General features: G+C 39.0%; 1 protein-coding gene across 1 annotated transcript in view; it reads right to left on the bottom strand.

Moving 5' to 3' along the window:
- The window catches only part of Phlpp (PH domain leucine-rich repeat protein phosphatase), a 28,057-nt gene extending 22,813 nt beyond the window's left edge, over positions 1-5,244 (bottom strand). The window contains exon 1 of the mRNA XM_073967059.1: positions 4,580-5,244. Within this exon, the coding sequence (XP_073823160.1) occupies positions 4,580-4,840 (261 nt within the window). The 5' untranslated portion in view covers positions 4,841-5,244. The remainder of the gene's footprint in view (positions 1-4,579) is intronic.
- Between the last annotated feature and the right edge of the window lie 8,236 nt (positions 5,245-13,480).

Raw genomic sequence — 13,480 nt, 5'->3', positions numbered from 1 at the left:
GTGGCCTAAAGAAACAAGTGGATGAGGTCGCAGCCGACGTGGACAACGCAAATCGGCGGTAATGGCTATGAAGCAAACGGAAGGTGAGTTCACTGCAAGACATAAAGCTACTCTGCACTCAATTTGGGATCCTACTAGAACTACAGGATAAAGCTGTAGAGTTAAAGGAAGTCGGTGACCCGAAGAAACAAATGGAGGAGCTCACAGACGAATTGAACATCTAGTGGTTGGACCGCAAAGCCGCGATGCAAGATGAGAGCATGGTAATGGAAGAGGCCATGACATCATAAAAAAAGAGAAATTAGGAGAACATTTCAATAATGCTCTGCTTGAAGTTGAAGAAGCTAGGACAGCCTACAAAGAAGTACTAAAGCTCAACCCAAAAGCTTTTAGAAGAAGTTAGAAAATTAACTGAAGCTCGCAACCAAATAAAAAACTAAGAGCATATCTCAAAAATGTTCTGAGAGAAGTTGATGAATCTAAGGCAGCCTAGAATAAAACACTAACGTCCAACCAATAAGCAGAGCTAAGGGTTAAGGCTTTCAGGGCAAAAGTTAGAAGATTAACTGAAGCTTTTAAGACTTCAAAGAGGACCCGCCAATCAGCTGAAACCGAATGAAATGAGTTGGTGGCAGAAATATCAGTCGATGAAAAGGCAGATATTAATACCAGGTGCATGGAGGACAGAATAAAGCTGGAGGACAGAATAAAGCTGTGGCCTGAAGAAGCAAGTGGATGATCTGGAAACCTAATACAAAAAAGAGAAACTGTAAAACTAAAAGAATATATTAATAATTCTCCGCGTGAGCTTGAAGAGTCTATATCAGCGCAAGAAAAAATACTAGCGGCCAAGCAAGAACCAGAGCGAGAGGTCAAGGCTTTGAGGACGGAAGTGAGAAGATTTACTGAAGCTTTTGAAAGTTCGGAAAGGGCTAAAACAGAACGAGATGAGCCGGCGGCAGAAAGATAGGCCAATAAAAAAAACTGATAAGACGAATGAATAAAACAAGCGGATAAAAAACAAAGCCGCAGTAGTGGCTATAAAAAAATGGAAATTATCTCACCATGGCTATGGGAAACACCATTATGTCATACAAAAAAGAGGAAGAAGATGCCTCGCAACTTGCTCAGAAGATAAGAGAACAGCTATGTAAAGCTTTGCGTGAATTAGGAGAAGCTAGATCAGCCCAGAAAGAAATACTAGCTGCCAACAAAGAACCAGAAGTAGACTCAAGGCTTTGAGGATAAAAGTGAGAAGATAAACTGAAACTTTTAGGAGTTCGGAGATGGCCCGTCGTTTAGCTGAAACGGAATGACGTGAGTTGGTAGCAGAAAGATCGGCCAAGCGAATGGAACGTTAAGTCGCGGTAGTAGCTATAAAAAAATGAAAGGTGAGATCATTCCTGTGGTAGACGTCATGAAATCAAAAAGAAAAAGAAAGAAGATGCCTTCTAAAATGTTATGAAAGTAGGAGATCATCTCAATATCTTTGCGAAAAGTTAAAGAGGATAGGTCAGCACAGGAAGAAATACTAGCGTCCAACCAAAAAGCAGAGCGAGAAGAAGTCCCTTTAAGGACTTCTTAAAAAATCCCGTATAGGTCTTCTTATAGTAGGTCTTATGGAAGCCCCTAAAACATTCTTATAGAAAAACCTTGAAGGTATGCTTATAGAAGCCCTAATATGTTTCCTAATAGAACCCTTAAAGGAAAAGAAACCCTTAAATGCTTCTTACAAAGGTCTTCTTAGAAGCCCTTGAAGGTCCTCTTATAGAATCCCTTGAAGGCAGAGAAGGAAGCCAGTCGGCTGAAAATCTGCGGCGCGCCGCCGCCGCTCGTTTTCTTCGAGTCGAGCCGCCGCCGATTTTTTCGGCTCAAATCGGCTAAAAATCGCCAGTCGTCAAATCGGTAGAAACGGCGCGCGCCGATAATTTTCAGCAAAAATCCATGAAATTTCGCGATATACATAGTCCCTGTCCACACTAGACTGATTTCATTGAAAAAATTTCATGAAATTTTGCTTCCTGAGTAATTTTATGAAATTTCTGTAGTGGAGAATTTGATCTAAGAACGTCTAATTTCATAAACTTTTTTAATGAAATTCATTCTAGTGTCTACCGGCACTAGTTTAAACTACATGTAAACTAAGCTGAAATTTAGCCGCGAGTCGGTAAATAAGACGGCGCGCCGCCGCCGATTGTCTTGCTCAGACGTGAGCGAGCGAGCCGAAAAAATGGTCGGCTTCGTTGTCTGCTTGAAGGTGTTCGTATGGAAGCCCTTGAGGCCTGTTTATAGAAACCCTTAAAAGTATCCTAATAGAACCTATAAAGGCCTTCCTATGTAATCCCTCAAAGGACTTCCTATAGAAGCCCTAAAAGGTATTTTCATAGAAAATCTTAAAGGTCAAATAGAAACCCCTAAAGGCCTTCTTGTAGAAGCCCTTGAAGGTCTTCTTATGGAAGTCTATAAACGATTTCTTATAGAACCCCTTGAAGGTCTAATTATAGAAGCCATTGAACATGTTCATATAGAAACCCTTGAAGGTCCTCCAAAACAACCCCTAACAAAGAGGTCAAAGCTTTGAGAACAAAAGTGAGAATATTAAGTGAAGATAGGCCAATGAAGACGCAGGCATTAAGACCAGATGCTTGGAATCTGAGAAAAAAGTATGCTAATGAAATATTAGGCTAACTTGGGTAAGGTCAATCGTGCTAGCGAGGCTTAAATGTCTTCTTAAAGCAGACTTTAAAGTTAATTTAACTGTAGAAGGTATATAGAAGGCTTGGAGAAGACGTTGACGGTACTCATAAAAATATTCCTATAGCAAGATTTAAAAGATCTTCTAATGACCTTCTTTTAGGTGGTATTAAATGTGTTTTGTGAAGAAGTGAAGAAGTCATTAAGGTCTTTTTATAAAAGGCCTGAAAGGTCCTCCTAAATATATCAATATAAAACGCCATCAAAGTATTCATAAATAACGTGTTACCGATTTTCTATAGAAAGGTATAATGGTATTTTTATGGCAAAGCTTAAATGTTCTTCTAAAGGCATTCCTATAGAAGGCCCTCAAGATGTTATTTTTAAGTTCTAAAAGATTATATTTTCGAAGGGCTTAAAGGTGATCTTTTAGAAGACCTTAAATATCTTCCTTTAGATAGCCTTAAACGTAATCTCCCTCAAGGCCATAAAGGCCTTCTTACAGAAAACTTTCAAGAACTTCTTATAGATTGTTGTAAGGGTCTTTATAGCCTTCTTCAAAAATGCCGTGATGGCTTTCTATCAAAAGATAATGCTTTCCATAAGAAGGTCTCTATAAAAAGGATGTTGTAGGAATGTTTAAAAGTCTTTTTAAAGAATGCCTTAAAGGCCATACTAACACTCTTCTTTTAGAAGGTCTTAACGAATCTCTTATGGAAGATCTTTAGGTTCTTTTTAATGGAAATAGTTAGTAGGGTGTTTAAGGCATTTCTAAGAACACTTTTAAAACCTTCTCATAGAGAGAAGCCTCCCTTTTCCTATCGGGAATGTTGAGAGAACATATATACATATAGAATACCATTATGGATTTCTTCTTATAAAGGGTGATTTTTTAATCTATTATTTTTTTGGCAACACTGGTTTAAACAGCTGTCGCACGTTTCGTGTTTTGTTTCACTGTCAAAAATATTCAGTTTAGTCTATAATTTAACAATGAATCGTCTTACAAATGAACAACGCTTGCAAGAATTGAAGCCGAACGACCTACCGCAACGTAGAATTTTTGGTGAATGGGCTCTTGGAAAGTTGGCCGAAGATCCACTTTTTTATCGAAAAATTGTGTTCAGCCGCCTAGATCGTGCGATTTTACGCCTTTAGACTATTTTTTGTGGGGCTATGTTAAAGCTCATGTCTATACACACAGGCCCGCTTCAATTGACGCATTGGAAGACAACATTGATGAATTTATTCACGCGATACCGGCCGAAATTTTGGAAAGAGTATGCCAAAATTGGACTAAGCGGATGGACCATTTGAGGCGCAGTCTTCAAACATTATATTATATGGACCGTACTATCGATTCAAATAAAGATTTCATGAATTTTATGTGTTTTTTTTAAACTTTCCTAAAGTTCTTAAAAAATCGCCCGTTATATGTATGGCCTCTTATGTGTCCATTATAGAAATCATTAAAGGAATTTTAGAATGCCTTAAAGGTCCTCTCAAAAAATCTTATTAGAGTTGGCCTTATAAGTGGCATTAAAGGTCAACTTTTGTAAGGTCCTCATGAAGGTATTTCAATGGAAGGCCTTAAATGTCTTCTATAGGGTACCTATTGTGATATTCATAAAGAAGACCTTGAAAGTTCTTATAGAAGGTATTAAAAGTCTTCTTATAGAAAGTCGTATAAGGTCTTCCAAGAGAAGGCCTCAAAAGTCTTCGAATAAAATACGTAAATGTCTTCTTTTTTATAGAAGCCTGAATGTAGGGAGACATAGAATCCTTTAAAGCTCATATTTAATAAGCCCTTAATGGTTTTCTTGAAGAAGGTATTAAGAGTAATAGATGATGTCGAACCTATTCCGCTTCTGAAAACTTCTCTTACATTATAGTTTCCAATTAAAATGCTTCCACTCAGCTGATTGCCCTTCAGGCTAAACTTTTTCAATGGCTGTTGTTGTTGTTGGTGTTGATCGATAATTGTTGAAGCGCCAGAACCAAGTGAATCGGAATTGGTGCACACCAATGCCTCGTCATTTGGTTGATGATCGCTGTTTCCATTCTTTTCATTCGATTTCATTTTATTTAATTTGGTTTTATATGAATCCGCTGAAGGTTTCTTTAAAATTTTTGTGGCTTTAATCATGCCGTTGTTGGTGGTGGTGGTGTTATTGCCGTCACTTTATGGTGATGTTGTTGTATTTAATGGTTTTACTGCTGTTGTTTTTGTTGTTACTATTGTGGACTGTTATAAAGTGTTTTGCGCAAGATCTTCGTTCTGCATGAACGATCCTTTAACATACGACCGAAGTTTATGCATTTTTAATTGCGATATTTCAGTTGAAATTTTTGGATTTTAAAATTTTCCTATTTGATTTTAGAATAAGATTTCTTTAGATCTTTAAGAATTTTCTATTTTTTTGTTATTGATTCTTTTACTGATCCACTTATATTTTGGAGATTTTCTTTTACTTAAAAGAGGTTCACAATTTACGGCACATTTAAACCCGTCGTAGCCCGTCTTCAGCTTTACGCAGTCAATTCAAAACTGAACAATTTCAAATGTAACATGTTACGCCTCAGAGATTTTTTCTTCGTTGCTCTGTTGCTTTTGTTGTTGTTGTTGTCAGTAAGAAGATATAACTTCTTTTTGTAGCAAACAACCACCAGTAGCTAGCTGTAGCACGCTCCGGCACAAATACCATGACAACCAACTAAATGGACAGTGGTTAGCAAAATAAAAAAACCAAAGGGTCTCCTACAAGATCTGATCTAAACCAAGAATGCTTGATGGCTGAGAATTTGTCTCAATAAGGTTAGCAAAGCGAAGCAATGTTGGAGTCGTACAAACTATCACCCAAGTCTGCAGATTGTTCTTAAGGAAAAGGACAGCCAATCACGCTGTGTCACAATGAGACGACAGCAAAACTTGAAGATGAAATAGAGAGACTTCTTGGTCTCATCGACTGGGCGATTGAAGACATTAATAAAAAACACGAAGAAACGTATGGGTACACCGAAAGTCCGCAGGCTGCAGCATGGAAGCCGGGAGTAGAAAATAATATTGTAAAGAAGAAATTGATCCGATTGGTTGCTAAGGAGATTGAGTTGCGGGAACCAGTAATACGAAGCGTGAACGTTAACATGATAAGGCCCGTGAAAGAAAACACCGGCACCAAGCTTTGGAAAAATCTCAGAGAGCAGTGGCGAAATTCGGGAAAATTCAAATTGACATGAAGAACACTGAAAAAGCTATAGCAAGACTTGAAGATATGCTGAGCACTCAATTTAGAATGCTACTAGAACTACAGGATAAAGCTGTAGAGGCCAAAAATAAAGTCTGTGGTCTGAAGAAAGAAGGGGATGGAACGCAAAACTGTGGTAGCTGCTATGTGGAAAATTGAAGGTGGCATCTTGGCAAGGGAAGATGCTATGATATCACACAAAAAAAGAGGAACTACAAAACTAAGAGAACATCTCAATAGTGCTATGCACAAAGTTTAAAGTACCAGGTCAGAGATCATGGTCTCTTTATAGAAGGCCTTTGGTCTTATGACAGAAGCCCTTAGAGTTCTTCTTATAGAAACCCTTAAATATCTCCTCAAAGAAGACCTTAAAGGTATTCTAATAGAAACCTTTAATTTTCTTCTTATGGTCTTCTTATAGTAGGTCTTATGGAAGCCCCTAAAAACATTCTTATACAAAAACCTTGAAGGTCTGCTTATATAAGCTCTAATAAATTTCCTAATAGAACCCATATAGGTCTCACAAAAGAAGCCCTTAAAGGCTTCATACGGAGGTCTTCTTAGAAGCCCTTGAAGGTCCTCTTATAGAATCCCTTGGAGGTGTTCTTATGGAAGCCCTTGAGGCCTGCTTATAGGGGGCTTATATAGGCACATCTTTAAGGTTTTATATAAAAACTTTCTGAAAGAATGGGTGCTTCTATAGACCCTTACTGAAAAAAGGTGCTTCTATAGACCCTTTGTGAAAGAAAGGGTGCTTCTATAAACCCCATCTGAAGAAAGGGTGCTTCTATAAACCCCATCTGAAAAAAGGGTGCTTCTATAGACCCTTTCTGAAAGAAAGGCTGCTTCTACAGATCCTTTCTGAAAACAATTGTGCTTCTACAGACCCTTTCTGAAAGAAGGGGTGCTTCTGTATACCCTTTCAGAAAGAAAGGGTGCTTCTACAGACCATTTCTGAAAGACAGGTTGCTTCTTTAGACCCTTTCTGAAAAAAATATTGCTTCTATAGACCCTGTCTGAAAAAAATTTTGCTTCTATAGTCCCTTTCTGAAAGAAGGAGTGCTTCCATAGACCCTTCCTAAAAGAAAGGGTGCTTCTATAGACCCTTTCCGAAAGAAAGGTTGCTTCTATAGACCCTTTCCGAAAGAAAGGTGCTTCTTTAGACCTTTTCTGAAAGAAAGGTTGCTTCTATAGACCCTTTCCGAAAGAAAGGTGCTTCTTTAGACCTTTTCTGAAAGAAAGGGTGCTTCTATAGACCCTTTTTGAAAGAAAGTGTGCTTCTATAGACACTTTCCGAAAGAAAGGGTGCTTCTATAGACCCTTTCCGAAAGAAAGGGTGCTTCTATAGACCCTTTCCGAAAGAAAGGGTGCTTCTATAGACCCTTTCCGAAAGAAAGGGTACTTCTATAGACCCTTTCCGAAAGAAAGGGTGCTTCTATAGACCCTTTCCGAAAGAAAGGGTGCTTCTATAGACCCTTTCCGAAAGAAAGGGTGCTTCTATAGACCCTTTCCGAAAGAAAGGGTGCTTCTATAGACCCTTTCCGAAAGAAAGGGTGCTTCTATAGACCCTTTCCGAAAGAAAGGGTGCTTCTATAGACCCTTTCCGAAAGAAAGGGTGCTTCTACAGACCCTTTCCGAAAAAAAGGGTGCTTCTATAGACCCTTTCCGAAAGAAAGGGTGCTTCTATAGACCCTTTCCGAAAGAAAGGGTGCTTCTATAGACCCTTTCCGAAAGAAAGGGTGCTTCTATAGACCCTTTCCGAAAGAAAGGGTGCTTCTATAGACCCTTTCCGAAAGAAAGGGTGCTTCTATAGACCCTTTCCGAAAGAAAGGGTGCTTCTATAGACCCTTTCCGAAAGAAAGGGTGCTTCTATAGACCCTTTCCGAAAGAAAGGGTGCTTCTATAGACCCTTTCCGAAAGAAAGGGTGCTTCTATAGACCCTTTCCGAAAGAAAGGGTGCTTCTATAGACCCTTTCCGAAAGAAAGGGTGCTTCTATAGACCCTTTCCGAAAGAAAGGGTGCTTCTATAGACCCTTTCCGAAAGAAAGGGTGCTTCTATAGACCCTTTCCGAAAGAAAGGGTGCTTCTATAGACCCTTTCCGAAAGAAAGGGTGCTTCTATAGACCCTTTCCGAAAGAAAGGGTGCTTCTATAGACCCTTTCCGAAAGAAAGGGTGCTTCTATAGACCCTTTCCGAAAGAAAGGGTGCTTCTATAGACCCTTTCCGAAAGAAAGGGTGCTTCTATAGACCCTTTCCGAAAGAAAGGGTGCTTCTATAGACCCTTTCCGAAAGAAAGGGTGCTTCTATAGACCCTTTCCGAAAGAAAGGGTGCTTCTATAGACCCTTTCCGAAAGAAAGGGTGCTTCTATAGACCCTTTCCGAAAGAAAGGGTGCTTCTATAGACCCTTTCCGAAAGAAAGGGTGCTTCTATAGACCCTTTCCGAAAGAAAGGGTGCTTCTATAGACCCTTTCCGAAAGAAAGGGTGCTTCTATAGACCCTTTCCGAAAGAAAGGGTGCTTCTATAGACCCTTTCCGAAAGAAAGGGTGCTTCTATAGACCCTTTCCGAAAGAAAGGGTGCTTCTATAGACCCTTTCCGAAAGAAAGGGTGCTTCTATAGACCCTTTCCGAAAGAAAGGGTGCTTCTATAGACCCTTTCCGAAAGAAAGGGTGCTTCTATAGACCCTTTCCGAAAGAAAGGGTGCTTCTATAGACCCTTTCCGAAAGAAAGGTGCTTCTACGGACCTTTTCTGAAGGAAAGGGTGCCTCTATAGACCCTTTCTAGCCAATTTCCGAAAGAAAGGGTACTTCTATAGACCCTTTCCGAAAGAAAGAAGGGAGCTTCTATAGACCCTTTCCGAAAGAAAGAAGGGTGCTTCTATAGACCCTTTCTGAAGGAAAGGGTGCTTCTATAGACCCTTTCTGAAGGAAAGGGTGCTTCTATAGACCCTTTCTGAAAGAATAGGTGCTTCTAAAGACCCTTTCTGAAAGAATAGGTGCTTCTACAGACCCTTTCTGAAAGAATAGGTGCTTCTACAGACCCTTTCTGAAAGAATAGGTGCTCCTACAGACCCTTTCTGAAAGAATAGGTGCTTCTACAGACCCTTTCTGAAAGAATAGGTGCTTCTACAGACCCTTTCTGAAGGAAAGGGTGCTTCTATAGACCATGTCTGAAGGAAAGGGTGCTTCTATATACCCTTTCTGAAGGAAAGGGATCTTCTATAGACCCTTTCTGAAGGAAAGGGTGCTTCTACAGACCCTTTCTGAAAGAATGAGTGCTTCTATAGATCCATTCTGAAAAAATTGTGCTTCTATAAACCCTTTCTGAAAGAAGGGGTGCTTCTGAAGACACTTTCTGAAAGAAGGGGTGCTTCTATAGACCCTTTCCGAAAGAAAGGGTGCTTCTATAGACCCTTTCTGAAAGAATGGGTGCTCCTATAGACCCTTTCCGAAAGAAAGGGTGCCTCTATAGACCCTTTCTGAATGAACGGGTGCTTCTGTAGACCCTTTCCGAAAGAAAGGGTGCTTCTATAGACCCTTTCCGAAAGAAAGGGTGCCTCTATAGACCCTTTCTGAAAGAAGGGGTGCTTCTGTAGACCCTTTCCGAAAGAAAGGGTGCTTCTATAGACCCTTTCCGAAAGAAAGGGTGCTTCTATAGACCCTTTCCGAAAGAAAGGGTGCTTCTATAGACCCTTTTCGAAAGAAAGGGTGCATCTATAGACCCTTTTCGAAAGAAAGGGTGCTTCTATAGACCCTTTTCGAAAGAAAGGGTGCTTCTATAGACCCTTTTCGAAAGAAAGGGTGCTTCTATAGACCCTTTTCGAAAGAAAGGGTGCTTCTATAGACCCTTTTCGAAAGAAAGGGTGCTTCTATAGACCCTTTTCGAAAGAAAGGGTGCTTCTATAGACCCTTTTCGAAAGAAAGGGTGCTTCTATAGACCCTTTTCGAAAGAAAGGGTGCTTCTATAGACCCTTTCCGAAAGAAAGGGTGCTTCTATAGACCCTTTCCGAAAGAAAGGGTGCTTCTATAGACCCTTTCCGAAAGAAAGGGTGCTTCTATAGACCCTTTCCGAAAGAAAGGGTGCTTCTATAGACCCTTTCCGAAAGAAAGGGTGCTTCTATAGTCCCTTTCCGAAAGAAAGGGTGCTTCTATAGTCCCTTTCCGAAAGAAAGGGTGCTTCTATAAATCCCTTTCTGAAAGAAAGGGTGCTTCTATAAATCCCTTTCTGAAAGAAAGGGTGCTTCTATAGTCCCTTTCCGAAAGAAAGGGTGCTTCTATAGTCCCTTTCTGAAAGAAAGGGTGCTTCTATAGTCCCTTTCTGAAAGAAAGGGTGCTTCTATAGAACCTTTCTGAAAGAAAGGGTGCTTCTATAGAACCTTTCTGAAAGAAAGGGTGCTTCTATAGAACCTTTCTGAAAGAAAGGGTGCTTCTATAGAACCTTTCTGAAAGAAAGGGTGCTTCTATAGTCCCTTTCTGAAAGAAAGGGTGCTTCTATAGAACCTTTCTGAAAGAAAGGGTGCTTCTATAGAACCTTTCTGAAAGAAAGGGTGCTTCTATAGAAGCACCCTTTCATCCAGAAAGGGACTATAGAAGCACCCTTTCTTTCAGAAAGGTTCTATAGTCCCTTTCTGGATGAAAGGGTGCTTCTATAGTCCCTACAGACTCCTTTTGAAGCCTTTTAATGACTAATAAAATAATAAAAGCCCTTAAATTTTTTTTATTTTGGTCTTCTTATAGAATGCCAACTTCAGTCACATAAAAGACCTTAAATTCTCTATAGGAAGGGATTAAAGCTATTCTAAAGATGTCAACTTTTGTAGACCTTAAAACCACAGTGCAACTGCCACGACCACCACCACCATCACAAAAGCTACCGCTTCATTGTTCATCATCGTCGTCGTCGTCATTCTTCATTGTTTTTAACCGACAAACACCTGTTGTAGACTCGGTCTTACCCCATACTCTGTCTGATACTCATACGGTAAGAGTACACTTTATTGTTGTTGCCGTTGCGGTTTCCGTTTTCATAAAAAACACTCTCTTGCAACAAAGCCGAAGTGCTCTGGGCAATGATTGCAAGTGTTTAGCGGCGATCATGTTAGGCAAGTGTAAAATGCCATCGTATTGCACCCACGAGGGTAGGTAATTTATAACTTCAAATGAGGTATTTTCTCTCGTTTTAAAGAAGGCACTTTTAAACCTCACAGACATTCTTTTAAAAATATTCGTAGTTCTTTAGAGGTTTATAGGATTCTTAAGGACTAAATGTTTCTTCTATAAGGATATGTACGATATGTTTATGGAAGCTAACTTATTCTAGCGTTATATTCAATGAAATCATCCGTTACTCTTCCGTTATGCTTGGTTTACATTACGAAATCCACTGATTTCAACTGTCAATTCCTTTGCGTATACGTCAAATGAAAACTCATCTCAAATCAATTGGATTTCGTTTGACGTTTAATCAATGGAATTGACAGTTGAAATCGAGTGGAATTCGTAAATGTAAACCAAGCATTATACCGATATATGTAAGTGATCGAACAAATAATTTTTATTCCACTTATAAATTATGAATGTTCACTTGCGGGAGATTTTTCACTTTCACTTTCTCGCCCTTTTACAAGGGAATTGGGAAAAGCCAACAAGAACCGAAAACTTAGAATTTTTGAAACTTCTTTTAAAAGTATCTCTACTTTTCTTTCAATGAATTTTGTAACATTCCACTCCACACCCCTCTCAAAGAGAATTAAAAACTCACCCACATCTTCGCTCTTTCTTTTCATCAGTTCCGTTGTGTTCATCAATGAATTCCACCATTAAGCTTTGCTTGCATTATTCTCCCTACAGCTCTGTGTTACACTTCAAAAAATGTTCCATGTAATGACATGGTGTGGCACACTAACCAACACCACCACCTAGCACCACTGCTATATGCCGTTGGTGTTAGCTTCGTTTTGTTGTTGGTTAGGCTCATCACCAACATTTAACAAGGTTTATTTTAGTTAGAAGGTAGTTAAAGCTGTCTTAGTTTTAATTTCCGTAATTAATGTAGTCGGCAACGATCATCAACAACAACAACAACTCCAAGAGTAGCAGCGACAGCAAGTAACATCATTGGCTTTTTAATCATAAAATTATGAGTTATTTGCAAAAGCTACTATGCTTTTTATGGAGAGTTATATATCTTCTCTTCTCAGAGATGCAAAACAGATAATAAAAAAAAATGGAAATTGTTGCAATTGAAGGTTAAGTGATGTGGGAATTAAAAATGATCTTCTTATTGTTAAAATCATGTTGGGAAACTCATGTTGCTCTGTTTTTCGAGAAGCCCTTAAAGATCGTCTCACAAAAGGTCTTCTTATAGACACCCCTGAAGCCGGAAAGGTCTTCATATAGAAGCGCTTAAAGGTCTGCTTATAGAAAGAAGTCTTTAAAGGTATTAGCATAGATGTCCTTAAAGGTCTTCTTGTGAACGCTCTTACAGGTCTTTCTATAGAAGCCCTTAAACACCTTCTTATAGAAGATCTTGAAGAGTTTATTATATATGTATGATCTCAATGTTCCTCTTGTACAGCCCCTTAAAAACCTTCTTAAGGGTCTTCTTATAGAAGTCCTTAAAGGGTTTCTTCTTCTAGAAGCCCTTAAAGGTCTTGTTATAAAAGCTCTTAAAGGTCTTCTTATAGAAGTTTTGAAAGTCTTCTTATATAAGGCATAAAATGTCTTAAAGTCTCCTTATAGAAGCCCTTGAAGGTCTTCTTATAGAAGTCCTTAAAGATATTCGGATAGAGGCTCTTAAAGGTATTCTTATAGAAGCCCTTAAAGAAATTTTTAAAGAAGCGCTTAAAGAACTTCTTAAAGAAGCCTTAAAGGTCTTCTTATAGAAGCCCTTAAGATCTTCTTATAGAAGCGCATAAAGGTGTGCGCATAGAATGAAGTCCTTAAAGGTCTTCGCACAGACTTATATTGACCCTTAAAAGTCTTCTTAAAGGTCATAAAGGAGAAAGGTCTTCCTATAAAAGACCTTAAGGTCTTCCTATAGAAGCTCTTCAAGGTCTTCCAATAGAGGCCCTAAAGGTCTTCTTGAAACAAACTTTAAAGGTATTCGTATTAAAGGCCTTAAATTCTTTTTATAGAAGCGTTTAAAATTCTGCTTATAGCAGTCCTTAAAGGTCTTCATATAGAGGCCCTTAAGAGGTCTTCTTATTGAAGCCCTTACAGATTTTCTTCTTATAGAAGCCTTTAAAGGCCTTCTTATAGATGCACTTCAGCATCTACTTATAGAAGCCGTTAAATATCTTCTTGCAGAACCCCTAAAGATCCACTTATAAAAATTCTTATAGACATATAAAAACCCCTAAAGCTATTCTTAAAGAGGATCTTTAATGTGTTCGTATAGTAGTTATGAAAAATATTCATACAGATGCCTTTAAAACGAAAACTGTTGAACTTTTGCAGAGGTGGATACCTGAAGGAATACACCGAAATAGTCAATCCCACGGCAACAGGTTCTTTCTTACCGGATTGATCCGAAACCATAGT

The sequence above is a fragment of the Musca autumnalis genome, unplaced genomic scaffold, assembly GCF_047663935.1.
Source record: "Musca autumnalis isolate F117 unplaced genomic scaffold, ASM4766393v1 scaffold_2, whole genome shotgun sequence".
NCBI lineage: Eukaryota > Metazoa > Arthropoda > Insecta > Diptera > Muscidae > Musca > Musca autumnalis.
Note: the sequence above shows the minus strand (reverse complement) of the source record. Positions and strands in the feature narration are given on the sequence as shown.